This window comes from Crotalus tigris, unplaced genomic scaffold (assembly GCF_016545835.1).
Source record: "Crotalus tigris isolate CLP2741 ecotype Arizona unplaced genomic scaffold, ASM1654583v1 scf7180000020216.623372, whole genome shotgun sequence".
Taxonomy (NCBI): Eukaryota; Metazoa; Chordata; class Lepidosauria; order Squamata; family Viperidae; genus Crotalus; species Crotalus tigris.
Genome location: NW_024097909.1, coordinates 442992 through 470837, shown reverse-complemented (window position 1 = coordinate 470837; position 27846 = coordinate 442992). Strand labels below are relative to the sequence as shown.

At 50.5% G+C, this 27846-nt stretch overlaps 2 protein-coding genes and 1 long non-coding RNA gene across 3 annotated transcripts; 1 reads left to right on the top strand and 2 right to left on the bottom strand.

Moving 5' to 3' along the window:
- Nucleotides 1-49: 49 nt before the first annotated feature.
- Nucleotides 50-5832, top strand: WDR46 (WD repeat domain 46). Its single transcript, XM_039365944.1, has 16 exons — nt 50-196; nt 433-567; nt 848-931; nt 1015-1127; nt 2525-2612; nt 2716-2777; nt 2873-2977; nt 3237-3387; nt 3770-3905; nt 3994-4093; nt 4182-4335; nt 4427-4574; nt 4658-4752; nt 4957-5052; nt 5150-5263; nt 5588-5832. The coding sequence occupies exons 1-16, from the start codon at nt 113-115 to the stop codon at nt 5696-5698; spliced, it is 1776 nt and encodes a 591-aa protein (XP_039221878.1). The 5' UTR covers nt 50-112; the 3' UTR covers nt 5699-5832.
- On the bottom strand, nt 5361-7858 carry LOC120318402 (beta-1,3-galactosyltransferase 4-like). Its single transcript, XM_039365956.1, has 2 exons — nt 7730-7858; nt 5361-7551 (listed from the first exon to the last, which is right to left on the bottom strand). The coding sequence occupies exon 2, from the start codon at nt 7540-7542 to the stop codon at nt 6490-6492; it is 1053 nt and encodes a 350-aa protein (XP_039221890.1). The 5' UTR covers nt 7543-7551; nt 7730-7858; the 3' UTR covers nt 5361-6489.
- An 11616-nt stretch (nt 7859-19474) lies between these two features.
- LOC120318412 lies at nt 19475-23241 on the bottom strand. Its single transcript, XR_005559484.1, has 2 exons — nt 22056-23241; nt 19475-20171 (listed from the first exon to the last, which is right to left on the bottom strand). It is a non-coding gene; the product is annotated as an uncharacterized LOC120318412 (long non-coding RNA).
- Nucleotides 23242-27846: the final 4605 nt, after the last annotated feature.

Genomic DNA, 27846 nt, shown 5'->3' with positions numbered 1-27846 from the left:
AAAAGGCGGTGACTGCTGCCTCCCACACCCGCCTCCTGGTGCGTCACTTCCGGCGGCCAGCTGAGCCCGTCCCGGAAGCGGCTCCTCCACGTGGGGCAGCGGCTAAGAGGACATGGCGGGGGGAGAGACGGGGGGCGCGGCGGGCGAGGCGGCGGCGGCGGCCCGGGGGGCGGCTGCCCCTCCCACCAGGAGGAAGGTGAGGCGCTGCTCCCCCCCTCCCTACGCTGGCGGGGGCGCTTGCAGGGCTCACAGAGCTGGGAGGGAGACCCTGGAGGTCATCTAGTCCAACCCCCCCCGCCCGACCAGGGGACCCCACTGCAGCCCTGCACAATGGGGTGTCCGCCCGGTCTTGGGAAGCCTCCAGGGAGGGGGAGCGCCCACCCCGATGCCCCCCCAATATTCCCCAATCCTCTCGCCCCTCCCTCCCTCCAGGCCGGGCGGAGGCAGCGGCGCTACTGGGACGGGGAGCCGGACCCGGCCGAAGGCGAGCGGGTCGTCCCTCCGAAGGCCAAGAAGGGCCAGCGGCCGCGGAGGACGAAGCCGGCCGGCAAGAAACAGATCTCCGGGGTGAGTGCCCACGGAGGGGGAAGGAGGGTGGAAAGGCGGGAGGGGGAGGGGGTGGAAGAGGGAGGGCAGGGAGAGGAGGGGGGAGGGGTGGGGGGCAGGGGAGGGAGGAGGGGAGGGGCAGGGCAGGTGGTGATGGGTGGGAGTGGAGGAGGGGCGGGCGCATGGAGGAAAGGGCGGGGGAGGGGAGGCTAGAGAAAGGGGCAGGGCAGGGGAGGGGGTGGCAGGCAGGTCATCCACGCCATGCTCTGGGCTTCTCTCTCCCCCCCCCCCCCCCCCGCAGAAAGCCGACCCCTTCCCTGGAGCCGCTGACCCGGTCCCTCCCGAGCGAGTGCAGAAGTTCCAGCGGGGAGCCCCACAGCAGCTGGTGAGCTCTCTGGCCCCCCACACCCCCAGTTGCTCCTGGGCCCCCCTCCCGTGCTCCTATGATGCCGTGTCCGTGTCCCGCAGGAGGCAGTGTCCAGCGAGCGACTGAAGCACCGGCTGGCCTCGCAGGAGGAGAAGGCCCGAACGGCGGCTCGCCAGGCGGCCCGGATGGAGCTGCTGCTGCTGGAGGAACCTGGGTGAGCCCCTCCCCCCTCCTCCTGGCCCCCCACCCAGGAAGGAGGGTCTCCGCCGCTGACAGGAGGGGCCCTTGGTGCCCTCTTGGGCCGGCCGGTTCTCTTGTAGACACTCCACGGCCCAAACCAGGGAACGTCGCCCGTGCTAGTCCTAGCGGTCCCAGCCCTGATGACGCTGCCTAGTTGGGTCAAGAAATGTCTGCAGGAGAACTAGCCGGCTCATGAAGAGAGCATCAAGGAGCCCTCCTGTCTGTCTGTCTGTCTAATCTATCTATTTGTATCTGTATCTTATCTCTATTATCTATCACTATCTTATCTATCTATCTAATCTATAACTAATCTAATCTATCTGTATCTCTATCTGCCTGAGCAGGGGGTTGGACCTGATGACCTCCAAGGTCCCTTCCAACATCATCATTATTATTATCTATCACTATAACCTAATCTATATCCATCTGTATCTAATCTATAATCTATCTTGTCTGTCTATCTGTCTGTATCAATCTAATCTATCTATTTGTATCTTATCTCTATCATCTATCACTATCTTATCTATCTAATCTATAACTAATCCAATCTATCTGTATCTCTGTCTGCCTGACCAGGGGGTTGGACCTGATAACCTCTAAGGTCCCTTCCAATGTTGTTGTTGTTGTTGTTACTATTATTATTATTATTATTATTACCTATCACTGTATCTATCTGTATCTGTCTCATTTCTCATCTATCACTATCTAACGTCTAATCTATCTCTGTCTGTCTACCTACCTACCTACCTACCTATCTATCTATGATAGTTACCTAGTTAGGGCAATGAAACGTCTGCAGGAGAACCAGCCAGCTCAGAGAGCACCACGGACGCCTCACCCCACCCACCTGCGAACTCATCCTGTGGCAAGCTGTTCCACTGCCCCCCCCCCAGCCCCCTTGTCTTTTGCGCAGCTGCATCCTGGCACTCCCGTGTTGAAGAGGGTCTCTCTGCTGCTGCTGCTGCTGCTGCGCTTTTTAGCACTTGGGGGGGCAGGGGGAGGGGTCTCTTGGTTGCAGCCTCCCTGCTACAGGCCCAGGTCCAACCCCTTTGCAGGGCCCACAGCCCTCGGTCATCTGCCCAGAGTGGAGGGGAAGGGGGCGGCCCTCCAGTCCCCGGCCCCTCCTCCACCTCTCCTGTGGGATGTGGGGGGGGCTGGGGGGGGGAGAGGACTTTTCTGTTGGCGTTTGGACCCCCAATGTTGGAGATCTCGACACCTTTTTTGAAAACGGGATTTTGTTTTTGTTGCAAGGACTTAAACTCTTAAGGGGCCTTGCGTTGCTCTTTCAACAATGAAAAAGGAGTCTGGAGGGCAACGCTGACCCTTCCCCTTCCCTCTCCCCCCGCCCCCCATTTCTCTTCCCCGTGTCAGGTTTCTGGAGGGGGACGAGGAGGAGGACACCTGCACCATCACCCAGGCCGATATCGCTGCTGCCGTGGACCTCGCAGCCGGTGCCAAGGTGGAGGGGGGCGCTCTGAAATGGGGTGCACTGGCAGTTACTGGTTTGGGGGGTGGTTGGGGCCCCCAACATCATCACCATCGTGCTGCCTCTTCTCCCACAGCACTTTGAGCTGCGGTTGGATCGTTTCGGCCCGTACCGGCTCAGTTACACACGGAACGGCCGGTGAGCGGGCTCTGCGAAGGGTCTCGGATCACTGAGGTTGGGGGGTGGAGTCTCCTGTGTCCCGCCCCCTCACCCCTGCCTTGCTCCCGCTTCAGGCATCTCCTCCTGGGGGGGCGCCGGGGCCACGTGGCGGCCCTGGACTGGCACACGAAGGCCCTGATGTGCGAGATGAACGTCATGGAGACTGTCACGGACCTCACGTGAGGAGCATGACGAGAGAGGGGGGGAATGAACGAGGGAGGGGGGAGCACGAAGGTCCCCCCCCCACTCAGGGTCTGCAGTCATCGGCCCAACCCTGCTGGCACGGTTCCACTCCGACAGTCACAACTTGTGAGCATTTCAACCCGCAACTGCAGGCTTTGGTTTGGCTGGGGTGTCCGTGTCCACCCGCTCCCCCAAAGGAACCGCTGTGCTTTGAGGGGGGGCAGGCGGGCCCACTTTCCACCCTGTGTGTTGCAGCTGGCTGCACACGGAGGCCATGTTTGCCGTGGCCCAGCGCAAGTGGCTGTACGTGTACGACAACCAGGGTGTGGAGCTCAACTGCCTGAAGCGCTTCCACGGCGTCCAGCGGATGGAGTTCCTGCCCTACCACTTCCTGCTGGCCACAGCGGTGAGCGGGCACTGGGCCCCACCGGCCAGGCCGCCTCTCCGAAGGGGGTTACCTGGGGTCCTTGACCGGGGGGGGGGGGAAGCTCCTGTGTAGCAGCAGTCACACGGACACACACACCCAGTCTGTCTGATTTCACGGCTTGGGTTGAGCTGAGCAGAAAAGCCCCCCCCCAAACTCAGTGGGTTCCTGAATCTGAAGGTAGGGGGGAACCCCGTGCTCATCTAGACTGACCCCTGGCCAAAGCCAGAGCCCTCAGCCATCCACCAAAGTCAGGTGGGATGGAGAGTAGCGAGGTTTCGAAGCCTGGCATGGGTGGATGTGTGTGTGGGGGTCACTTTTCTCCACCTCCCCCCAGAACTCTGTTCTCTGCTCCCCCCCCCAGAGCGAGTCAGGCTTCCTGCAGTACCTGGACATCTCGGTGGGGAAGGAGGTGGCCACCATCTGCACCAAGGCCGGCCGGCTGGCGGTGATGGCTCACAACCCCTCCAACGCTATCATCCACCTGGGGCACAGCAATGGTGAGTGGGGTGGGCTGCATGGGCCTCTCCTTGCCCTCGTCCGGAGCGCCTCCGCCCACTGACCCACCCACCTTTGCCTCCTCTGCAGGGACGGTGACCCTGTGGAGCCCCAGCGCCAAGGCCCCGCTGGTCCGGCTGCTGTGTCACCAGGGGGCCGTGAGGGCCGTGGCCGTCGACCCCTCCGGGAGGTGAGCAAAGGGGCAGTCAGGAGGGGGACGGAGGGAAGGGGGACACGCGCGGAGTGCAGAAGGGTACTCTCCTTGCCTTCTCCCGCAGCTACATGGCCACCTCTGGACTGGACCACAAGCTGCACATTTACGACCTCCGGGCGTATCGGCGCCTCCACTCCATGCTGCTGCCCTGCGGGGCTGGGCAGCTGGATTTCAGCCAGCGGGGGCTCCTGGGGGCTGCCTGCCAGGAGGTGGTGCAGGTGAGTGACGCAGGCTGAGTCTGGCCCTCCCACAGCCCGGGGCTCCTCCTCCCCGACTGGCCCCTCATGAGCTGCCGCCGCTCTCCCCCAGGTGTACAAGGACATCTCTTCCCGCCCGTCGCAGAAGCCCTACCTGTGCCACGGGCTGCCTGGCCCCTCCCACGGCCTCCGTTTTTGCCCCTTCGAGGACGTGCTGGGCGTGGGGCACGAGAAGGGCTTTGCCAGCCTTCTGGTCCCAGGTAAGGAGGGTGGGGGGGGGCGGAGTGGGGATGGGCTCACTCCCGTTTTGTGAGGACTTTCCTCAGCCGGGTTGCCTCCGCAGGTGCCGGCGAGCCGAACTTTGATGCCCTGGAGAACAACCCCTTCCGCAGCCGGAGGCAGAGGCAGGAATGGGAGGTCAAAGCTTTCCTGGAGAAGGTGAGACCCCCAGGACTGTGCCCCCATGCTTCTTTCCCCCACTTCAGCGCCCCCTCATCCCCGGCCTGCAGCGGGGCTCCTCCACAGCCGAGGCTACTCTTCCTTGGCCCTTCCAGAGGCCCCGGATCCAAGAGGGGACTTGGGAGGAGCCCCATTCCCCCCCCCACCCCGTTGTTTTTCCTCACAGCCCGTTCTTCTCCGCAGATCCCGTCAGAGCTGATCAGCCTGGACCCCACAGAGCTGGGCAGGGTGGACCCCATTTCCTTGGACCAGCAACACAAGGAGCGGGCGGAGAGGCTGGTAGGCCAGTGGGCACCGATGGGAGTCGGGGGCACAAGGCGTGGCCTTGCAGAGCTCTGGGTCTGGGGACGCTGACTCCGTGCCCCCCTCCCTGCAGGGCTTCGACCCGGAGGCCAAGGCGCCCTTCTCCCCTCGCCGGAGGCTGAAGGGCCGGGATTCGGCAGGCAGCAGGCTGAAGCGAACGAAGAAGGTGGCCGCCGAGGAAGAGCGGGTGAGTCTCCTCCAGAGGTTGACTGCTCCTCCCCGCCTCCTTCCACCCCCCCCTCCTCCCTGGATCCCAGCCCCCCCCCCATCCTGCTGAGCCACAATGTGGTTGCCAAATGTTTCCTTTTAATACATCAGAGGGTAAGAAAAGGTTCACATTTGATTCTGGAGTATCCATCTGATGGGTCACCTGGTGTCAGCCTCAAAGTAAACAATGCCTCAAGTTCTTTGAAGCGTTTCATCTGGCTCTGGAGTTTGGAAGGGGGCCCTTGGGGGAGGCGGAGGGCTTCTGCCAATTCCAGTTCACATCCAGCCACCTTCCTCCCGGCAGGCCCTGATCCGGAAGAGCTTGGCTGCCAAGGCAGAGACAAAGCAGCTGGTGACACCCAAGGCCGCAGCTCCTGCAGCCCGCAGGTCAGCGCTGGATCGTTTCTGGAAATAGCGGGCGAAGGAGGCTGGCAGGGCACGTTGGCCTCCCCTGCCGTGGGCTGGACGCCTGGCCCCGTGGACCTTCCCCGAAACCCGTCAGTTTATTTGGACTCTTGAGCTTTGATAAATACACACTTGCCATTTGTAGATTTGTAGTGTTGTGTGCTGTCTCTCTGGCCCTGTGAAGGAGGGGGGGCTGCCCCCGCTTCCCCCTCTTCCAGTAGGCAAAGAATGGGGGCTCCCCGGGGCCCGGAAACATCCTTGGGATGAGGGGCCAAAGTGGTACCCCAAAAGTATTCTTGGACATTGGGAGGGGGGGTTATCCTGCAGGCCACAGAGAGCCTCCCTTCCCTAAGGGCTGCAAACCCCCCCCACGTGAACCTGTGGATCTGGGCAACCCCAAGGATCCATCCCTGTCCCACAGACCTGGCCAGACTTGCAGCCTTCACAACCTCCCCGCATTCTGGCTTGATGTGACAGTTCTCTCTCCTGCCCCCCCCCCACAAGAGTCTTGTCCCACAGGCTCCCCAAGTCTGTCAGACTCCACCCGGAGTTTCGGGGTGGGGCGCCTCCTCCGTCCGGCCTGGCAAAAGTCCACTTGGAGCCGGTTGCGCAAGAGAGGACGGCAGCGCGCTCCGCCGGCAGCCCAAAAGACCGACCGGGAGGGGAGGCCAGGCTGTCTGCGCGGGGCCGCTTGGCCTTTGCTTCGCCCCTTGGCTGAATTCCGCGGCGGAAACAGGTGGGAGCGCCTCGTCCCGCAGTCCGCAGAGGGGAGTCCGTCCAAGGCCGGCCCGGGGAGGGGGTTCAAGGGTCGTCCGGCTCCGAGGACAGCCAGGACAGCAGCTTGCAGCGGACCAGGCCCAGCAGGCGCTGCCAGGCGGTGCAGGAGGGCTCGGGGGCGGCGGCCACGGCCAGCATCTCGGCGGCCGTCACGCGGTGCGCGCTGAAGAGCACCTCCCGGTAGCAGCAGGCGTCGGGCGGGAAGCGGGCGGAGCCGGCCAGGCGGGCCAGGTGGCGCGGGGCGATGCCGGCGCGGCGGGCGCAGAGGCCCACGAAGGCGTCCTCCAGGGGCACCAGCGGCAGGTGGCGGGCGGCGGCCAGCACGGCGCCCGCGGCCGGGGCGGAGAGCGCGTAGGCGGTGCCGCTGCAGTAGGGCGGGAAGGCGGCCTCCGGGTAGAGCCGGGCCGGCACGTAGTGGCGGCTGCGCGGGTCGCGGGTGGGCGCCACGTGCCAGTGGACGCGGCCCAGGTAGGCGGCGGCGTCGGGCGGGCCGCCCAGCCGGTCCAGCTCCCGCGCCAGGCCGGGCAGGTTGAGGTAGACGTCGTCGTCGGCCTTCAGCAGGAAGCGGGCGGCGGGGCAGCGGGCGGCGGCCCAGCCCAGCAGCGCCAGCGTCTTCAGCGTCAGGTTGCCGTAGGTGTCGGCGAAGCGGCCCTGCAGCAGGTCGCCGTGCTCGGCCGCCTCGCGCTCCAGCGCCGCTTGCAGCCCCGCCTCGGCCGGCAGCCCCAGCGCGAAGAGGACGCGCAGCCCGCGCCCGCCGCCCAGCCGCGCCGCGCCCCAGCTCCGCCGCACCGCCGCCCGCCTTGCCGCGTGCCCGGGCGCGCTGGCCACCAGCACCAGCAGCCACGGGGCCGGCGCGGCGCAGGGCGGCGGCGAGAGCTGGAAGGCGGAGGGCGGCGCCGGCGCCGGCGGGGCGTTCCCGGCCGGCGGCGGCAGCAGGAGCGGCAGGGCGCGCGACAGCAGCTCCTCGTGGCCGCCGCCCGCCAGGAAGGTCAGCGCCAGCAGGGCGGCCAGCCCGGCCAGGAGGATCCCCAGCGGGCGGCGCCGGCAGCGCTTCAGGCGAGGCGGCGCGACGGACATCGGGAGGGCCTGCAAGAGAGAAGCGGCGTCAGGCCCGCCGGAGAACCAAGGCGGCCCCGCCGCGCTTCCCGCCGCGCGCCCGGGATGGGGGCGCAGACCGGGCGAGAGAGCGCGGCGGCGCCGCGCCGGCTTTCTTCCCTCCCCTCCCTCCCTCCGCTAAAGGCGGGGAGGCGCCGGGCAAACCGACCTTGCTGGGGGAGGCGGCGGCAGCGGCGCTCGCTGTGAGTCCGGCCCGGCTGCCGGTGGCTGAGCGGCTACTCCGTCGGCAGCCTCGCTCTCGCCTCTGCGCGCCGCCGGGCAGGCGTCGTGCGCGGCCCTGCAATTAAGAGAGCGGCCCAGGCCCCGCCCCCTCCTCCTCCCACCCCCCAGAAGGCAGTGATTGCGAACCTTTTCGAGACCGAGTGCCCAAAAACTGGCCCCGCCCCACTCCTGCCCTGCTCCTGCTCTGTCCCCCCATCCCCTGCTCTGCCTCCCCACAGGACCACTCCCAGCCTCCAGGGCCTGCCCCAGATCGCCCAGGCAGCCCAGCAGCGCTATGGCAGCCACACCCTCTGCCCGCGCCCTGCAGCATCAACTGCGTGATGGGGCATGAGGGCAGAGTCATGTCTACGTTGCCTGGCTGCCATATCCTTGGCTGCGCTGCTCTGCGTGGGCCACGCTCAGGAGCGATTCTCCTTCGGGGGGCTACTGGAAAGGAGGGGCTCGTGAGGAGAGGCGAGGCTGGGGCAACGGCACGTGTGCCCACAGAGAGGGCTCCGAGTGCCACCTCTGGCACCCGTGCCACAGGTTCGCCACCACTGACTTAAGGGGGCCGGCCTTGCTTTGATCCCCGCTGCCCTGTCGCCAGCGCTGCCCTCGCCTTCCCCTGCTGGGCAGCCAAAAACTGCTCCAAGGGATGGGCATGCTGGCCAACCATGGGGGGCGAGGAAGGGTCAGGGAAAAGGGCGAAGCCCAGCAGTGGCTTGGAGCTGAGCCGAGGGACAGGCACACAAGGAGGTCTTCTAAGCAGCAGAATGGGGAGGCGCGTTCCTCTCCTGGGAGCCTCCGAGGCCTTCTGGAAAAAAAGAAGTCCAAGGCCTGCGAGTTGCTCCTTTGATGCTTTAAGTCTTACCGTTCTCTGTGTTGTTTTTATCCTCCTGGAGACGGATAGAGGAGCGGTGTCTCGGTTCCTAAGACCATTGGAAATAAGTGTTTTCCAATGGTCTTAGGTGACCCCTGTGAAAGGGTCATTTGACCCCCCAAAGGGGTCGCGACCCACAGGTTGAGAACCGTTGAACTAAGGTGATCGGGGGCCTGGAGACCAAAACATAGGAAGAACGGCGGCGGGACTTGGGTCTGGCTAGTCCAGGGGTGGGCAACCTTGGCTCTTTTATCTCTCGTGGATTTCAACTCCCAGAATTCTGTCCACGAGTCATAAAAGAGCCAAGGTTGCCCACCCCTGGGCTGGTCTAAGGAAAAGAAGAAATAGGGGAGACGTGATAGCAGCCTTCCGGTATTTGAGGGGCTGCCCCAAAGAAGAGGGGGTGAGGTTGTTCCCCAAAGCACCAGAGGGAAGGACGAAAAACAATGGTTGGAAACTGACCAAAGAGAGAAGCAACCTGGAATAAAGGGGAAACTTCCTGACAGTGAGGGCAATTAAGCAGTGGAACAGCTTGCCACAAGAAATGGTGGGTGCTCCATCACTGGAGGCTTTTAAGAAGAGACTGGACAGATGCCATAGGTTCTCCTGCTTGAGCAGGGGCTGGACTAGAAGACCTCCAAGGTCCATTCCGGCTTCTATTCTATTCTATTCCTATTCCTATTCTATTATTCTGTTCCTATTCCTATCCTAACCCCTTGCCCACCCCTCTCATCCTCCCGGAATAAGACCCTCATGGGTAGAGCTGCCCAGGATTTGCTTCATGGCCCCCGATGCTCCTAGAGGGGTCAAAAAAGTCAAGATGGCGGCCAGTTCAAACTCGTGGAGCGAAGGAGCACGGAGGAGGAGCCTCCCTTGCAGGAGTAGGAAAGGGAGTGGGTGGGTGGGTGGGAAAGGGGGCAAGCTTCCTGGGGCCCTCGAACTGGCTATCCCAGGGGCCACTCAGGGGAGGCTTTGGGGAAGACCCCGCAAAGCCCCCTAATTGGACTTCATTCCCAGAGGCCGAGGGCTGCCTGGGACCCCCCCCATTCCACCTCACCAGCCGGGGGTCTTTACCCCTTCCCCTCGTGCTGGGAGAAGAGGGATCCGGGGAAGGGATCAAGAGGGATCCCCTGGCCCTGGGCAGGGTGTAGAAGAAGTACGGCCGGGTCGGGGACCGTCAGGGGGGTCCCGTGCAGGGAAGCCCAACATCGGGGGGGTTCAGTGGCTCCTGGCCCTGCAGTGACGGAAAGGGGATGATGGTTTTCAGCAGCTGCACTGCACCCTCCACCCGTCTCGCCTTCGCTGGACACGGGGGGGGGGAGGGCGGAGGGTGCAGTCCTAGAGCGGGCGCCTCGAGAAGTGCTTCCTGCTTGCGCCCCCCCCTGCCCCATACTAGAAAGGCACCCGGGGCAGCTGCCACCTCTGAGCATCCTAAGGGGCTGCTGGAGGGGGGCGGGTCAGTGGACGGGGCCCACACAAAGGGTTTGAACATCCCTTGATCTGGGAGGGGCCGAGGCTTCCTGCTCTGGGCAGGGATTTGACTGGATGCCCTCCAAGGTCCCTAGGAGTCAAGTTTGGGAAACACTGCATTACACCTTCCTTCCTAACACTTGTCCCACGTTTCTTGGAAACATCCCCCAGCCACATCTCCTCCTCAGACAGCCAGCCGTTCTGTGGCCTGTCAGCCAGGACGGGATCGAAACTGCCTAGAAACCAGCCGTGAGAACTGGTTGAATCACCCGCAAGGCCTGTCTTGTGTTTTGGTGACTGCCTTGCCAAACTGATAAAAACTGCAGCTGTGCATCAGGAAACGGTAAGATTAAGAACATTTCTCTGGCACCAAATGTACCTAGAACAGGGGTCTTCCAACTTGGCCCTTGGATGAGGAATTCGGCGTGCCTGGCTGAGGAATTCTGAGAGTTGAAGTCCACAAGTCATCCAAGGGCCAAGTCGGAAGACCCAGAAGGAGAAAGGCAATTAACCAGGGGTACACACTGAAACTAACACAGGAAACTAACACAGGAAACTTGTGCTACCAGAGAGGTCGCCTCTGAAGCTCGTGATTTTGGCCCCCTCTCCCAGGGGTGAATTTCCTCTTTCTGCAGAAATAAACAGCTGAACGGAACCTCCCTCCTCCAAGCCTGTATTATTGGTTGACCCTGCTGGGAAAACTCAGCCAGCTGCGGCCTCCGAGCCCTCCCTCCCTCCCATTCCTTTCCAAGACATTCCGGTTTGTCAGCCATTTCTCTCCCCCCCACACACCAAAAAAATTCTGGCGCCCCAAGGAGGGGCTGGGTTCTGGGGGGATGTGGGAAGACCACCCTTAGGCAGGGGGGGAGGCCCTTCCAGATGCCAGCACGGGGCAGGTCCTGCCTGGACTAAGCCCTTGCAGCCCCCCACCTCCTGGATGAGGCCTCTTTGGGCAGCCCCCCACCTCCTGGATGAGGCCTCTTTGGGGGAGGGGCCATCCATACGGACTTTTAAAAGCTGAGAGGTCCCCAGCATAAAAGGCATCTAATCCACACACGGGGCCCTCTTGACCCCAAAGGCTGAAGGCTGGAAGGTGCCAATATGGGGGAGGCCCCTCTGGATGTCCAGCGCGCCCCTGGGGAAAGAGCCCCTCCCTGGGAACGAATCCTCCCCACAGCTCCCCCCCTGCAGAGAGGCCTTTGGGGGGGGGCAGGTGAAATGGGAAGGCAGCCCCCAAGGTGCCCGGCTGAGGAGGCCGGACCGGTTGAACCAGCACTTGCCTTGCACCTGGGAAGCTGTGGGCACAGCCGTGGGTCCTGTTTTGTGTTTGTTTGTAGAATTCCTTGAAAGAAATTCAGAGACGAGGTTCGGAGTAGCAGAATAAAGTTTCTTTTATTATCAAAGTTGAGTTTAGTAAAAGAAAACGGTTTGCAAAGCGTGGTGAAACTTTAACCATGCACTCACAAGAGTTGCAGGGAAAAGCCACACCTCCTACAGAAGCTAACAGCAGTTATACCCCTCCCTATCTCCTCCTATACCTACGTCAGCTATTCCTGACGTGGCAGGTCACAAACCTATCAGACGACACAATTATCCTACTTTACCTCCTACTTTACCATATATGGGTATTCTTTTGTTTTCTACATGTGGAGATTCCATTCCATACCTAGTTCCAGGCACGTACTCAGGTTTTCCCGCACATGCTCAATGAGCCTGTTGCTGAGTAGAAAATTTTAAACTTTTCTAGAACCTTCCCATTCAATTCCCCCATTTCTTATTTGGTCACTAGTTTAATATTTTCTTTTATTTCATTTAACCTACTAGTTTCTTCTTTGGTAGTTTTCATTGGATGTGAAGTATTCATATTTTCCAACAACTGGATTTGGTCCTCAATTTCTTTTAATACCATTATGGACTTAGCATTTTGTTGGGCTTGTAATATACCGTGAACTGAACTGTTTACTAGGTTCTTTATTACTGGAATCAGACAAGGTAACATCATTATTCCAATGAATATAATACATACCATAAACAGAGCCTGTTTCCAATTTCTGAATATTCCTCCCAAGAACCCTTCATCATCCAATATCCCTGTCCAAGTTTGTACAGGTACATGTGCAATTCTAACCATATCTTTCGTTATCTGGTTAATTACCATGCCTGAATCGTTAATTTGTATACAGCAATTTGTTAAATTAAATTTTCCACAGACACCTCCTTCCTTAGCCAACAAATAATCTAAAGCCAAGCGGTTTTGCATAATATATGTTCTGGACAAAACACTTTCTTTAGCCAACTTAGTTAAAGCCTCAGCTGTTCTATTGGTTATAATTTCTACTACTGCTTGTAATCGGATAATTCTGTTTAACATATAAATTGGGGTCCTATACCCCCAACTTCCATCTTGGGCCCATGTAGCTGGATCATAATAAGCAATTATTCGTTCGGGTGGCCATTCATCATCTTTCCAATTCCCAATTTTTAACCCTTCTCTCACTTTAGCCACAGATCGCCTTACCAAATTTCCCACATGTTCATAGGCAGGGACACCCAATAATTGTCTTCTTTGTAATGGCAAGAGGAAGAAAGAGGGTTGTATAGCACCCAGAATACAAGACCCAAACCATCCAGCAGGGAGAATATTATATGCAAATGCTCCGCAGATCCAATATAACCCATCAGGAGTGGTCCAGAGGAGGGTATCGTTTTCAGGATCTTTTAGGAAGGCAAGCTCGGGAATTAAAGATAAAAAGTTGTTAGGGACACTTTGATTCGTTTGTGATATCTAAGTATTGTTTTCCCAGGTATTCAAACAGCGCATGAACCCCATAGGTTTAGTTCTCCCACTATGGTTACTCCTCGAGTAACATATATTGCCCACCAGGTTAATGGACATCCTCCAAGTTTCATTATAGGTGTTCTGGTAAGTGAAATTTCCTTTCCATTTCTCAATTTCAGTATAATTAGCTTCTCTAGCATGCCATGGCCATTCATCTCCCATATTGGTTCCCCCACACACGAAGCAATTTTTCAGCATTAACTTCTGAGCAACCTCTTGGGCTAAAGCGATAAACATATTTTTAGCCTTTGGTGGAACAGGGAAACTATTAAATTTTGCAATCTCTTCTTGATATTCCCAATATACTTTTACTGGCTCTGAAGTTAACTTTGTTGAACTCACTTTTACTATAATATACCCATATGGATCTCTTCCTCTTCCACTTATACCAATACCAAAATAATAAAAATTAGTAGAGGGGGTTTCGGATGCCTTGATTTGTAAGCAAATCCGTGTACACTGTTCTGGCTTACAATCTGTTGATACTGAGGCCATAGACAAGTTGAACCCCTGGGGTCCTTTCCTCCATTCCCAAGGGGTCTTGGTGATATACCAATAAGTGTGACTTGGAGCAAAAGCCACCTGGCCTGTACTCGCAGCGGGCATAGCAACTTGGAATAAATATTTTTCTTCCCTCATATAATCTTTTTCCCACTCAAAGTTACCACACTTCATTCCTTGTCTATTATCATGTCCTTGTCCTATCCTTATAGCTTTACAAGTGTCAAAACACACAGACAGCTTGGTATTTCCTCTTGTGGTATTGTGGGCAACGTATCCTCCCTTAGTTTGGGCTATAGCAAATAACCCTTCTGTTCCAGTAACTCCCCCTTTATATCCATATACATAAATGTTAGCAGTAATTGGACCTACTGCTTTTGGTTCATAGCACTGCATCCCTTGGGCTGTATAACACCTAAAATATTGAGTTTGATTACACACACAAGGTTGCACTTTAGTAGCATTACACTCTGGTCTTAGAGTGTGATATAATAAGGTACTAGTAACTATATTCCCTGGCTTAGTCTTTTTAATACATTCTGTGCACTCTTGGCAGGGTCCGAACTTCGTTGTGGTCTGTTTTATAATAACAGTAGTTCTCATCTTTCTAACAGGAAGGGATAAGGAATGGACAGGCTGATGAGTCTGAACAAGTTCTTCCCATAATACTTCACACAGCCCTTCCCATTCAGGTTGTAAATACTGACTCCTAGTATTGTTACATAGAAAGTAGAGATAATCAGTGCTTTCCCCTTCTGTGCCACAACCACTGTACCACAAGGCCTTCCCTATCCAATGGCACCTTGGGTCTCCCCTGGTTGCATTTTCACACATCTGGGTAATTCCACTCATCCACTCTCTACTTTGATTTTTACAAGTCCAAGCTGGATCTCTCTGGGTTTGCCTTGGTGTTACTTCCAGAGTCAGATTACATCCATATTGAGTAGTTTTCCAGTATTGGAACTCTCCCTTTTGATGTCACCCACCTTTTCTCCTGACCTACTTGCTGCCAGTTTGGTTGCAACTTAGATTCACACCACCAAATTTTTGGGTTCAAAGATCCAGTTCATGGGGCAGTGTTCACTCTCTTTGTCATTATAACACCGAATTTGTATCCAAGTTTCATTAGGTTCAAAGATTCTAGGCGGCTCAATCCATAATTTCCCCCAATCGCCACTATTGTCATATTCAAAAGGATATAAGTCATTGTCTTTTTAACACCAGTTTCAATGGTTCTTTTTGAAATGCTTTCCATGTTTTCGACTCCTCAAGATTAGCCTTCTTTACTCGGGTATAATGAGTCCAACCCTTTTTCTTTCGTCCAGACTGCTGTTTCAGAGGTCAGCAACACTGGAATGGTCCTTCCCACTTAGGTTGCAGTTTTTCCTCCTTTCACGTTCGGATCAGGATCCACTGTCCCACCTCAAACTTGTGGACAGGAAATTTCAAAGGGGGTGTTTAGATCAGCAAGCCTTGTTTCCTGAGATAAGACAAAGCAGAAAACAGCCCCAGTATCTAATTCTTTATAAACATGTCATTAGTTTTTATATTGTGGAATTTCCTACTTGAGATGATTTAAAATCAACTTGAATGCATTGAAATAGCCTCACCATTAGATGTTATAGAGCATTTTATGTATTTGTCTACATATCATATAACCAACCATATATTAACCATAGAAAAGTATCAATTATCCCTCCCCTAGCCATTTCTTTTATCCGTATTTACAAACACATTGCTTAGTAAAGAGCCAACAAAGGAGCGCTCACCAACTCTGCTTGAGTTTGTTTGCATACAAATCTTTATTTAAAACATAGCTCATTTATAATCCCAACATTTTCTCAACTCCTTCGTTTTAAACAAGGGTTGAATTACCATTCCTTCAGGTCTCCTAGATATTATGTTTTTATCAGTGTGTCCTGCACACAGACATAAAAACATAAAAATAAAACTACAGTATAGGTGTATTCAAGTTCTTCTCATATTTCATTACTATAAGAATGGGTATTAAATTTCACATCCACCCCACCTTCCTCCCAAAGCAGAATTCCAAGCGGAGAAAAAAGTTAAAATGAGCAGCCCCCCCCCTTTTCTTTCTGTCTCTCACTCTTAAAGCAACACAGCCAGCTGAAAACGAAGGGGGAGGAATAGCTTTCTCTCCTTCACATGAATTTGCCATAAATTCTCTCACATTCTCCATGGAACTCTTCTCATGCAAACACTTGCTAAAACAATAAAACCTGCAGTTTAAATGGGGGAGAAACTCACTCACACACACACACACACACAGAGAGAGAGAGAGAGAGAGACAGGATCAGCATATCCATACATTCACTTCCATTCAAACTGCTTGTACAAACACTTTCACATAGGGATATTTCATTTCATACTTTCTCTTGACAAATCAATAACTATTATTATTATTTCAAGGAGCTGTTCAAAAGCCAATGAGCTCCTTTCCCTCCCCTAGTAAAAACTATCCTCTTCTTCCCACACTGAGTAAACTTGCTGTTCTCTCGCGCGTTTAGGGCAAATTTTTTTTTTTTTTTTAAAAGTGGCCCTTCATTCCACATCCAAAGCATGTTGTCTCCTTATTCTGGTATCCACCTTGAAATCCTCCAAATCCCCTTCCTCTACTCCCATTAACATACTGGTTCCTTTCATCCCCCCTATATCTTGTCTCAAAGGGACTCTTCTTATCCCCAAACTCTCTTCTAGGAGGTTTTTCCTGCTTCATTACTTGCTGTTCTGTTGCTACCATCATCTGTCACCCAAATTAGCGCATAATCTAATTCATTATCTAAACTTTTACATTTCTTTTTCTTCACATAGTTATATAAATTGTGACACTGAAAATAATCTGTGGAGCCATTCCTTGGCCACTCCACATTATCGTCCTCCCACCAAACAAAACAACATAAATTAACCATATCTTCTTTATTCAACCCCAACCTCAAAATCTCCCGGTTATAGGGCGGGGATCCCCATCCAGCCAATATTTTGCCCAAAGGGCCATTCGGGTCAATTTTAAGTTTGGGGTTTTTACGGATCCTTTTAACACACTTTTTCCCCGGATTGGTCGACCCTGTATTGCCCCCCATTTCTTTTATGGGTGCTCAGCCTATCTTGAGTATGTGCGCCTGTGTCCCTCCCAGCAACTCCTTCCAGTTCCACACGTCACCGTCTCCGGATATTCAATAATATCCCCCTCACTCACTCCGTCCTGCAGACCTCCCCGAGGTCCCTCAAAAGGACTTCCACCCGGCCCCGTTGCCAGTTCTCACATCCACACACTCTATCCCGACCGCCCTGGACTCTTGTGTTCTGGTGTTTTCAAACCAGTACTCACCAGGGTCTGCGCGCAGATGTTACCCGGTCTGTCTTCAGGCTGTTCCGCACTTTATTCACCCTTCTCCTAATACTCGTCTTTATTAAAATTTTACGGGTTTTCCAAGAGCTCCGCAGTCCTCTGGGTGGTTCCCCTCCTTTCAAAAGGAAAGGGGTGCACCTAAGGAGGACCCCTCAGAGTCCCAGCGCAGATTGGATCCCGGACGAGCCCCCAATTTGTTTGTAGAATTCCTTGAAAGAAATTCAGAGACGAGGTTCGGAGTAGCAGAATAAAGTTTCTTTTATTATCAAAGTTGAGTTTAGTAAAAGAAAACGGTTTGCAAAGCGTGGTGAAACTTTAACCATGCACTCACAAGAGTTGCAGGGAAAAGCCACACCTCCTACAGAAGCTAACAGCAGTTATACCCCTCCCTATCTCCTCCTATACCTACGTCAGCTATTCCTGACGTGGCAGGTCACAAACCTATCAGACGACACAATTATCCTACTTTACCTCCTACTTTACCATATATGGGTATTCTTTTGTTTTCTACATGTGGAGATTCCATTCCATACCTAGTTCCAGGCACGTACTCAGGTTTTCCCGCACATGCTCAATGAGCCTGTTGCTGAGTAGAAAATTTTAAACTTTTCTAGAACCTTCCCATTCATGTTGAAGCCACACAAATCGATTTACTAATGTTTAACCTTATAAATAAGGCAGTAAACACACCCAACACTCCTTTCTCCTCTTGTTTTCCCACAACAACCTTGTGAGGTGGGCTGGGCTCAGAAAGAGAGAGAGAGTGTGTGTGTGTGAATGTCCCAAAGCCCCCGAGTCAGTTTATATGCCCAAGGAGGGAATAGAATCCAAAGTCTCTCAGTTCCAGCCTGGCACTTTCACTTCTGGTCCAAACTACCTCCGTTGTAAAAAAAAAATAAAATAAAAACACACAGGTTCACAGTGCAGATATATAACTCGGACCCCTAAAATACAGAATTTGATATTTCCTCAAAGGCTTTGATGTTATGGAGCCTATAACTCGACTAAACATTTTTTCTCCTGATGGTAGCAAATGGATTCAAGGCATCTGCGTGTTTGGAATCTCCTTATGGTCTGAAATGAAAAACGGGGCCCTTTGGTTCAAATGGTCGTTAAGAGTGGAAAGAATTCCATACGTGATACTAAATGGATCTTTTCTCTTTTTCAATGCTTTTTGGTTCCTCCTCTTACTCGGTTTAATATTCCCCACCCCCGTCCAAGCAGAAGACCCTACACCAGGGGTAGGCAACCTTGGCCCTTTTATGACCGGTGGGCTTCAACTCCCAGAATTCCTGAGCCAGCCATGCTGAGGGGACAGGGAGAGGCTTCCAAGCTGAGCCACGCAGGCCCAGGAATTCTGGGAGTTGAAGTCCACGAGTCATAAAGGAGCCAAGGTTGTGTGAGATGTAAAAACCCCAAATTTGATACTCACAATACAAAGACAAGTCTGGTTAACAAAACAAAGGTTTATTGGAGAATAACATAAACAGAATAAAAGAGAAAAGAAAAAGAATAGAAGAGAGGAGCATTTGCAAACGCGGCCCCCTGGATCCTTCCCTATGGATTGGATTCCAGGAGCACACTGGCCTGGATCTGCATTTTATACCCCTACAATGCATGTCACATTTAAGCAGCTCTTTCATCTTTATAGATGTACTCTGAAGTTGTACTTTGTTAACCTGACCTCTTCTGTCCATCTGCTGTTATCTTGTTTATTTGTAATTCTCACCTTGGGTCAAAATCCCCCTCTTCGATGTAAGTTCCTGTGTCCGGAGGATTTTTAGGCAGGAAATAATAAACATTTGGTCATATATTGGCATTGCATTGTTACATTTGTGTTACAGTGTTACATTTGTACTAAAGAGACAGTTTCATATAATGGCATTACATTTCTACAATTATTAAAAGAATAACTTTTATTTCCTTCAATCCTCCCTTTTTCTCTTCCACCTGAATTTATTCTTTTATACTTTTAACAGTTCATAACTTCCTATATTTTCTTTAGATTCCTGTGCAAGCAAGTTTTGATATTCTGAGTCTTCTTTCCCAATATTCCTTAAAGTATTGGACCCATGGTCCTTCCTTCTACCAAAGAAGGTACTAAGGAAACAACAGTAGCAGAAGAAAAACTTTTCAACACATAGTCCAGGTTCTAGGAACACGTCCAATCCACTGAAGTTTTTCTCCCACTTAGATGGAAACAATTCAACAGGTGAGGCAGGTTGAAATTTCATTTTCAGGCCGTCCAGCTGCGGAGTTTTTCACTGGAGAGGATATGATGGGGCTTTCCATGGACTCACGCTTTGATTCCTTAAATCAGGAGGACTTGGCATGGTTGAGACCACTCAGGAATGGTATTTCTAGGTGACAGTTCTTTTCACCTAAATCCACTCTCCAGGAAGAATGGCCAGAGACAGGTGGTAAGGCAGCCTGGGCCTGGACAGAGATAGAAGACAAAACCTGCACCATATTATGCAAATACTGAGTAACTTTCTTCTCTTCTTCATTGACATTCTTGAACTTTCATGTAACAAAAGCCTCCCATTTCAAAGAAACAAAAACAACTTTCCAGTTGAGGCCTATATTGACATGGCCTCACCACTAAATGTTGTAAAGCTTTTTTTTTAACTTGAATTTTTTCACATATTTGTTTAACTAAAGTATAAATACAACCATCCTGTTTTAGAAAATATTAATCATCCCTTGCGACCCCCCTTCAGTGGCTGCTTCTGTGTTCTAGCCATTGTTGTTGTTTTTTTCTTTTTTCTTTTCAACATCCCTCTCCCATCTTGCAACATCCACCTCCCATCTTTAGTACATTCTTCTTCCTTCAACATTCTAAGGCTTGTGTTAAGGCATACAATTCACACGTTTGGGCTGACCACGTTAATGGCAGTCTCCCTGCTTAATGCATGCAATTCACAAGTCTGTGCAAACCAACTTAAAACAACTTTCCTGTTTCTTTATTATTCATTCCTTCCTTCCCTTCTGCCACTCTAGCATAACTTCTTTCTTTTCTTCTTCCACCAGTATTCAAGACTCCATAAACATACTTGGAGTCAGTGTATATTTTCTCCTTCTCCCTTTGTCATTTTTACACATTACTTACATGACTCTAATGGTTGGACAGGTTTTAAGAGTATAATAAGAAAACCCCTCCCCCAGACATACCACCTTGTAATGTTCCAATACATCTTCTAAGCCTTAATATCACACTCTATCTCATACCCTGTGCACTGAACACAATTAATACAGTGAGAGCAGCAACAACACCCACAAAGATACCCACAAAATCAGCACATGCGGGAGGTCTTGGTTTTCCTTTGGTTCTAGATAGAAAAAGAAATATAAAGTTTAGTTCTTTTTCCTCTATTACCCCCCTTTCTGTCAGGAAGATTGACTATTAGTCCATGAAGTCCTTCGGAACTTTAGCTTCAGTGGATCTCCTTGGTGAGATTCCACCTTCCACTCCTCGGGGGCTGGCACGGGCCCTTTTACTCGGGAGTAATGGGTCCAACCTTTTTCAGCTGTCCGGATAGCTGTCTCAGCGGTTAACAAGTCGATGTAAAGTCCTTCCCAGGTTGGAGTTAGTACACCCACTGTCCTGCTTTGTATTGGTGTACTGCAAAGTCCAAGGGTGGAGTTTGGGCAAGAATACCTTTCTGTCGCAGGAGAGAAAAACATCTGGACAGTTTGAGTACATGTTTTCTAATTATTTTATCTTTTAATTCAATTCTTGGTAATCCCTCCTTCCCCATCTACTATCGTATCTTCATTATGTGACTCTCTTTTTCTTGTTCTTTTCTTTTCCCAACTCCTTTGTTATGAACAAGTGTATACCTCCTTTAGGCTTCCTGATTAAAATTGTCCACACTTGATAAGAAATGCTAACCACCAAGATGTCCCCAAATGTCAATTTTAGATAAAAATGCCACTGGCTGCCCCCCCCCCACTTCTGGGTCAAAACCTCTTCCAACCTTTGTCCTTGTTTATAAATAAATTACCTAAGCGAAGAGCCAACAAAGGAGAGCTCACCAAACCCTGTTTGCATTTGTTTATTTTATTTATTTATTTATTTACAAATATTTATATGCCGCCCAATCCCAAAGGACTCAGGGCGGCGTACAAGGTTAACACGAGCTCTTTTTCTAACAGTTTTGCATACAAATCTTTAATCAAAACAGCATAGCTATTTATAATCCCAATTTTTTTCTCAACTTCTTTGTTTTAACTTCACAAAAAATAAACAAGTTTAATAAGATATTCTGAGTTACTGAAATAGTTTTTTTTTCCAAACTCTAGTATTGCTTTTAATATTAAGTTAGTCAAATTCCAATTTAATCAAATTCCATTCAGATGGAAACAAATTTCCATTAAATAGGGAAAACACTTATAAATCTAAGCAAAACAATCTAGAGTCATTTCTTTTGGCTGATATTAAACAATTTAAACTCAAAAATTTCCAAAAAAAAGTTGTCCAACAATTACTGACCGCTCTTTTGAATAGAAAAAATTGCAAAAGTGGGCATTAAATTTTCACAGCCACCCCACCTTTCTCAAACCTGAATTCTAAGCAGAGAAAAAGTTTAAAAGATCAAAAAAAACCCCTTCTCCTTTCTCTCTCTCTCTCCCTCTCAAAGCAACACAGCCAGAAAAAGCAGGGGGGGGGAAAGGGGTTGTGTCTGCAGATAGAGTTTGAAAAGGCATTAACACACTTAACATTTGCAAAAGGGAGAGAGCAGAATAGGCAAGAAAATGGTATAGGATTTCCTGCCTGAGCAGGTAACTTTGGGCTGTTCTTGAGAGGAAAAAAATAAACAAACACATCTTTCTTCACTTTGTTTGATGGCCAGACAAACAGAGTGAGGATGTTTCTTTTGGTATCTTCTTTTCTCTTGGGATTAGAAACAATTAACAGTCATATTTACTTCACACACAAAGACTCTGAAACACATATACGTACCAAGACAAGGAAAAGAGAACAGAAAACTGATTGGGAAAAAGGCCTTCTCACTCACACACAGAGACAAACACACATTTCTTTCATTCCCCTTATTTCCCAAAACTTCCTTTCCTACCCTACTCCACATGGGCAGAGCCTAGGAAACCCATTCACAGACACAAGGCATCTGCTGCTAGCAAGATGGGTTTTCCTGTTTGAAGCTACTCAATTTTACAGTTTTTTTTTCTTTAGGTTTACAACAATGACTTACAACAACAACCCATCTTCTTGAGAGTTTCCCTGATTATGGTTCCCTGAGGTTCTCGATTTGACGGCCACTCAAAACTCTTAACACCAGTTTGCTTCCCTTCACGCTGGCCTTCCCCCTTGCGGGAGTAAGAGATCTCAACCTTTCAGGTCTACACTCCTCTGGACTTACCAGTCTTCCCAGAACACAGCCCATCACACTCACACAGCCCTTATCGCAGAAACCCTCCCACAATCACTCTCCTGACCACCCAGGTACAATTGCATGCTTCCCTCCTTCGGGGCAAAAGTTCCTTACCTGGGCCAGTGCACTGGGTTACCCGGTCTGGGCTTCAGTTGTTGACTTTCTTCCTATTTCCTGTCCTTTGATTTTTGTAAACCAGAGTTGTCAATTTAGTTTGGCTCAGAGCCTGCAAAGGGAAACTAGATCTCAGATAACCCCAGGCAGTTGAAATCAACAGGCGCGCTCCTGATTTTACTGAGAACAGTGTCCCCTAGAAGCTCTTAATGCCCGCATTCTCCACCAAGATTGTGAGATGCAAAACCCCCAAATTTTGATACTCACAATACAAAGACAAGTCTGGTTAACAAAACAAAAGTTTATTGGAGAATAACATAAACAGAATAAAAGAGAAAAGAAAAAGAATAGAAGAGAGGACCATTTGCAAACGTGGCCCCCTGGATCCTTCCCTATGGATTGGATTCCAGGAGCACACTGGCCTGGTTTCAAGATCTGCATTTTATACCCCGACAATGCATGTCACATCTAAGCAGCTCTTTCATCTTTATAGAGGTACTCTGAAGTTGTACTTTGTTAACCTGACCTCTTCTGTCCATCTGCTGTTATCTTGTTTATTTGTAATTCTCACCTTGGGTCAAAATCCCCCTCTTTGATGTAAGTTCCCGGTGTCCGGAGGATTTTTAGGCAGGAAATAGTAAACATTTGGTCATATATTGACATTGCATTGTTACATTTGTGTTACAGTGTTACATTTGTACTAAAGAGACAGTTTCATATAATGGCATTACATTTCTACAATTATTAAAAGAATAACTTTTATTTCCTTCAGTTGCCTACCCCTGGTTTAATATATGCGGCCAACACTCACAAGAGTGTTTGAGATTTCTCCTGATTTTTGGCATTCGGCTCCTATAAATAAGGAGGGTGCTGGCTGCCCACCCTCCCTTCCCTTAGTGCCCAGCCCCTTCTGGTGGGGAGGGATGCCCTGCCCAAATGCTTGGCTGTCTGGGGCAGGGGTGTGCAACCTTGACCACTTTAAGACTTGTGGACTTCAGCTCCCAGAATTCCTCAGCCAGCTCTGCTTGTCAGAACTCATATCAACAAATTCCCACTCTCTTCTCATCCTGGGCTCTGCCATACTCCTAGGCGGGGGGGGGGGGGGCAGGGGGAGTGCTTGAGGGTTATTGCCTCTAAAATGTCACACTTTGCTTTCCTGCGTTATTTCTCTGTGAACCTTCCCATCCCTTACTGTCAGCTAGCAAAAGGGAGGGGAAGAATGGCATGCAACCTCGGGGGGGGGGGGGGCAACTCCTTTATCTCTGGCATCCCAGAGAAGGTGCAAGGAACCTAACACCTGGGGATTGGGCCGTTTGAACTGACCGGATGAACTACGGGGTGGGGTTTTTGCTTGGGACACTTTTGCCTATCCATCTGAGCGGGAAACCCTCAGACCCCACCAGGAAAGTAGCGAGGCCCTGATTGGATCTCCATTATATTTATAGTGTACTATACTCTATTTAAACCCCATTTCAATTCTGGTCAGGCTGCTGGAACGTGCTACACTCCACCAGCTGCTGCTTAAACTGTAAGTTTTGGGAGAATCCACCAGGAAAGTAGCGAGGCCCTGATTGGAAACTGTCCTATCTGTAAACAAATCACTAGCCTACAAGGACAGATCATTTACCTAGGGTCTGTAATCCGTGCTCTTCGGGCAGAAACTAGGTGTCCAGTTCAGCCCCTCTACTCTAGTAAGCCTCCCTGCTATCAGCCCCCTTTACCACAAAGATCCTGCAGGAAAAGGGCAGTGTGGACAACCGTAGGATCTGGCAGGGTGAGAGCTGTGAACCATAAACACAAAGCTTTCGCTGTGCCCCTGCACAACAGCTACAGTGCCCTTGCTGACCTTAATAGGGACATTAAGGAGACAGGTAAAGGTATTTGTCAAGACAACTCAAATAAGCGGGGGATTGTGGTCCGAGATGAAGAACTAGATTTTGACAGGGAGAAGTGTGAATCAGGTATTGCACATCAGTCATGCAAGAATAGAAAGGCTCCCAAAAAGAGAAGCTACCTTCTGGTAGGTGATTCAATTATAAGGGATGTAAATTTAGGAAAGGACACAGAGGCTTTGAAAGAGGTCAGGTGTCTTCCAGGTGCTACTGCCAGTAGGGACAAGAAGCGTATTTCTAAAATAATCAAGAATGGCAGCAAGGACTGTGATGTGGAGGCTATTGTACATCTTGGCACTAATGATCTGTCCCAAAAAGATGTACTCTCTGTGCAGAATGATTTCCAGAGCTTGGGGAAGGAACTTAGCAGAATAGGCTGTAGGCTTACTTTCTCAGAGGTTTTACCAGTGTATAAGGAGCAAAACGGAAAAGGCCAGCGCATAGCACAATTCAATATGTGGCTAAAGGAGTGGTGTAAAGGGGAAGGCTTTGGATATATTAGTCACGATGTCAGTAGCTGGTCCAATCAAAAGATGTACAAAAGAGATGGTTTGCATCCATCAAAAAAAGGGACTGAGTTACTCGGCTATAAATTCACAGATTTTCTGGAGGGAAATTTAAACTAAACAGCGGGGACAGGGAGTTAATTGATACGGAACAACCCTGTCCCCGGCAATTTAAAAACTATAGGGCTATCAGTGCATGTAGCATAGATGTGTGTGTGGACAAGAATACCAACCTTGCTATCAAGCAAAATGAAGCCTCTAATAGCGAGTGCCACATAAAGTGCACTAACCAAATAGGTGGTAAGACAATAGGGGAACTCAGACACCACACAGGTTATGTAGAAAGGAAACACAGGGCCACCCACAAAGGACTCAAATGTTTATACACCAATGCACAGAGTATGAACAGCAAACAGGGTGAACTAGAAATTCAGGTTAATGAGGGCAGATACGATATTGTTGCCATTACGGAAACATGGTGGGATGAAACTCACACATGGAACACACAGCTAGAGGGATTTAAATTATTTAAAAGAAACAGACCAAATAAAAGAGGAGGTGGAGTTGCTCTCTATATAAGAAATAACTACATCTCCACAGAAATAGAGTACAACAATGATAAAAACTGTCTTGAATGCATTTGGGTCAATATAAAAGGGGGGGGAAATGACATTGCCATAGGTGTATACTACAGACCACCCAACCAAACAGAGGAAATAGATGAACTTTTTGCTAGTCAGCTAACTAAGGTATGTAGGAAGCACATCACAATAGTAATGGGGGACTTTAACTACCCTGACATCAACTGGGAGACAAACTCCGCACCAAGTGGAAGATCAAACAGGTTCCTGGCAAACCTAGCAGACAACTTTGTCTCCCAAAAAGTAGAGAAGGGAACTAGGGGATTAGCCATTTTGGATCTAATTCTCACTAACAGAGATGAAATGATAGATGGTGTTGAAGCCATAGGAACCCTGGGAGGAAGTGATCATGCAATATTAGAATTCAACATTATAGAAGCACAAGCAATAGAACACAGTCAAACTAGAGTCTTGGACTTCAAGAGAGCTAATTTCAATAAACTTAGAGAGGGCTTGGGAAGGATTCCATGGATGAGAATCCTCAAGGGGAAAACAACTCAAGAAGCTTGGGAAATTTTGAAAAATGAGATAATAAAAGCACAGTCTAGCACAATACCAACAAAGAGGAAAAACAACAGCTCTCAAAAGAAACCAGCATGGCTGCATAAAGAACTCTCTGACAAATTGAAAGATAAAAAGGACAAGTATAGAAAGTGGAAAGAGGGGAACATAACTAAGTCAGAATATCAGCAAATAGCCCGAGCCTGCAAAGATGAAGTGAAGAAAGCCAAGGCTCAAAATGAACTAAGGCTTGCGACCAAAGTCAAAAATAACAAAAAAAGCTTCTTTCAACATGTAAAAAACAAGAAAAAAGTGAAGGAAACGATTGGTCCATTAGTGGGTGGAAGTGGCAAGAAGGTGACAAGCAACAGGGAGAAAGCAGAACTATTTAACTCATTTTTTGCATCTGTCTTTACACAAAGGGAAAAAACAGACCAACCTATCAAAAATAGTGCCATAAAAAACAAAACAGAAACACAAATTAAGATAGGCAAGAAAATGGTTAGTGAGCACCTGTCCAGCCTAGATGAGTTCAAATCGCCAGGACCAGATGGATTACACCCCAGAGTTCTCAAGGAACTGGCAGATGTGATATCGGAGCCACTGAACTATATTTTTCAAAGATCCTGGAACACAGGGGAACTACCAGAGGACTGGAAAAGAGCTGATGTAGTTCCCATCCTCAAAAAAGGAAAAAAAATGGATCCAGGAAATTACAGACCTATCAGCCTGACCTCAATACCTGGGAAGATCCTGGAAAAGATAATCAAACAACGAATCAACGAACACCTAGAGGCAAACAAAGTCATTACTAAAAGCCAACATGGGCTTGTCAAAAATAGATCATGCCAGACAAATCTTATTGCATTCTTTGACCAAGTGACAAAATTAGTGGATCAGAGGAATGCTGTGGACATAATTTACTTGGACTTCAGTAAGGCATTTGATAAAGTAGATCACAACCTACTACTTGACAAGATAGAAAAATGTGGGGTAGACAGAACCACCACCAGATGGATCCGTAGCTGGCTGACCGGCCGTACTCAGCGAGTGGTCCTCAATGGAACTGCATCTATATGGAGGGAAGTGTGTAGTGGGGTGCCCCAGGGCTCTGTTCTGGGCCCAGTACTCTTCAACATCTTCATCAATGATTTGGATGAAGGGATAGATGGGGAACTCACCAAATTTGCAGACGACACCAAGCTGGCAGGAATAGCCAACACTCCAGAAGACAGGCTTAAGATACAGAAGGATCTGGACAGACTTGAACACTGGGCACTAACTAACAAAATGAAATTCAATGGTGAAAAAAGCAAGGTTCTACATTTAGGCAAGAAAAACCAAATGCACAAGTACAGCATAGGTGGCACCATGCTCAATAGTAGTAACTGTGAGAGGGACCTCGGAGTCCTAGTAGACAATCACTTAAATATGAGCCAGCAGTGTGCTGCAGCTGCCAAAAAGGCCAACACAGTGCTAGGCTGCATTAAGAGAGGGATAGAATCAAGATCACGTGAAGTATTAATACCACTCTTCAATGCCTTGGTAAGGCCATACTTGGAATACTGCATCCAGTTTTGGTCACCACGATGTAAAAAAGATGTTGAGACTCTAGAAACAGTACAGAGAAGAGCAACAAAGATGATTAGAGGACTGGAGGCTAAAACATATAAGGAACGGTTGCTAGAATTGGGTATGTCTAGTTAAACGAAGAGAAGGACGAGGGGGGACATGATAGCAGTATTCCAATATCTCAGGGGCTGCCATAAAGAAGAGGGAATTAAGCTATTTTCCAAGGCGCCTAAAGACAGGACAAGAAGCAACGGATGGAAACTCATCAAGGAGCGAAGCAACCTGGAACTAAGGAGAAACTTCCTGACAGTGAGAACAATTAACCAGTGGAACAACCTGCCTCCAGAAGCAGTAAATGCTCCAACACTGGAAGTTTTTAAGAAGA

What these genes read in the sequence shown, in the direction of transcription:
- WDR46 (XM_039365944.1), top strand. Translation starts at nt 113, where the DNA reads ATGGCGGGGGGAGAGACGGGGGGCGCGGCGGGCGAGGCGGCGGCGGCG. An exon ending in CCCCTCCCACCAGGAGGAAG is followed by an intron (nt 197 to 432) that starts GTGAGGCGCTGC and finishes CCCTCCCTCCAG; the next exon opens with GCCGGGCGGAGGCAGCGGCG. An exon ending in GCAAGAAACAGATCTCCGGG is followed by an intron (nt 568 to 847) that starts GTGAGTGCCCAC and finishes CCCCCCCCGCAG; the next exon opens with AAAGCCGACCCCTTCCCTGG.
- LOC120318402 (XM_039365956.1), bottom strand. Translation starts at nt 7,542, where the DNA reads ATGTCCGTCGCGCCGCCTCGCCTGAAGCGCTGCCGGCGCCGCCCGCTG.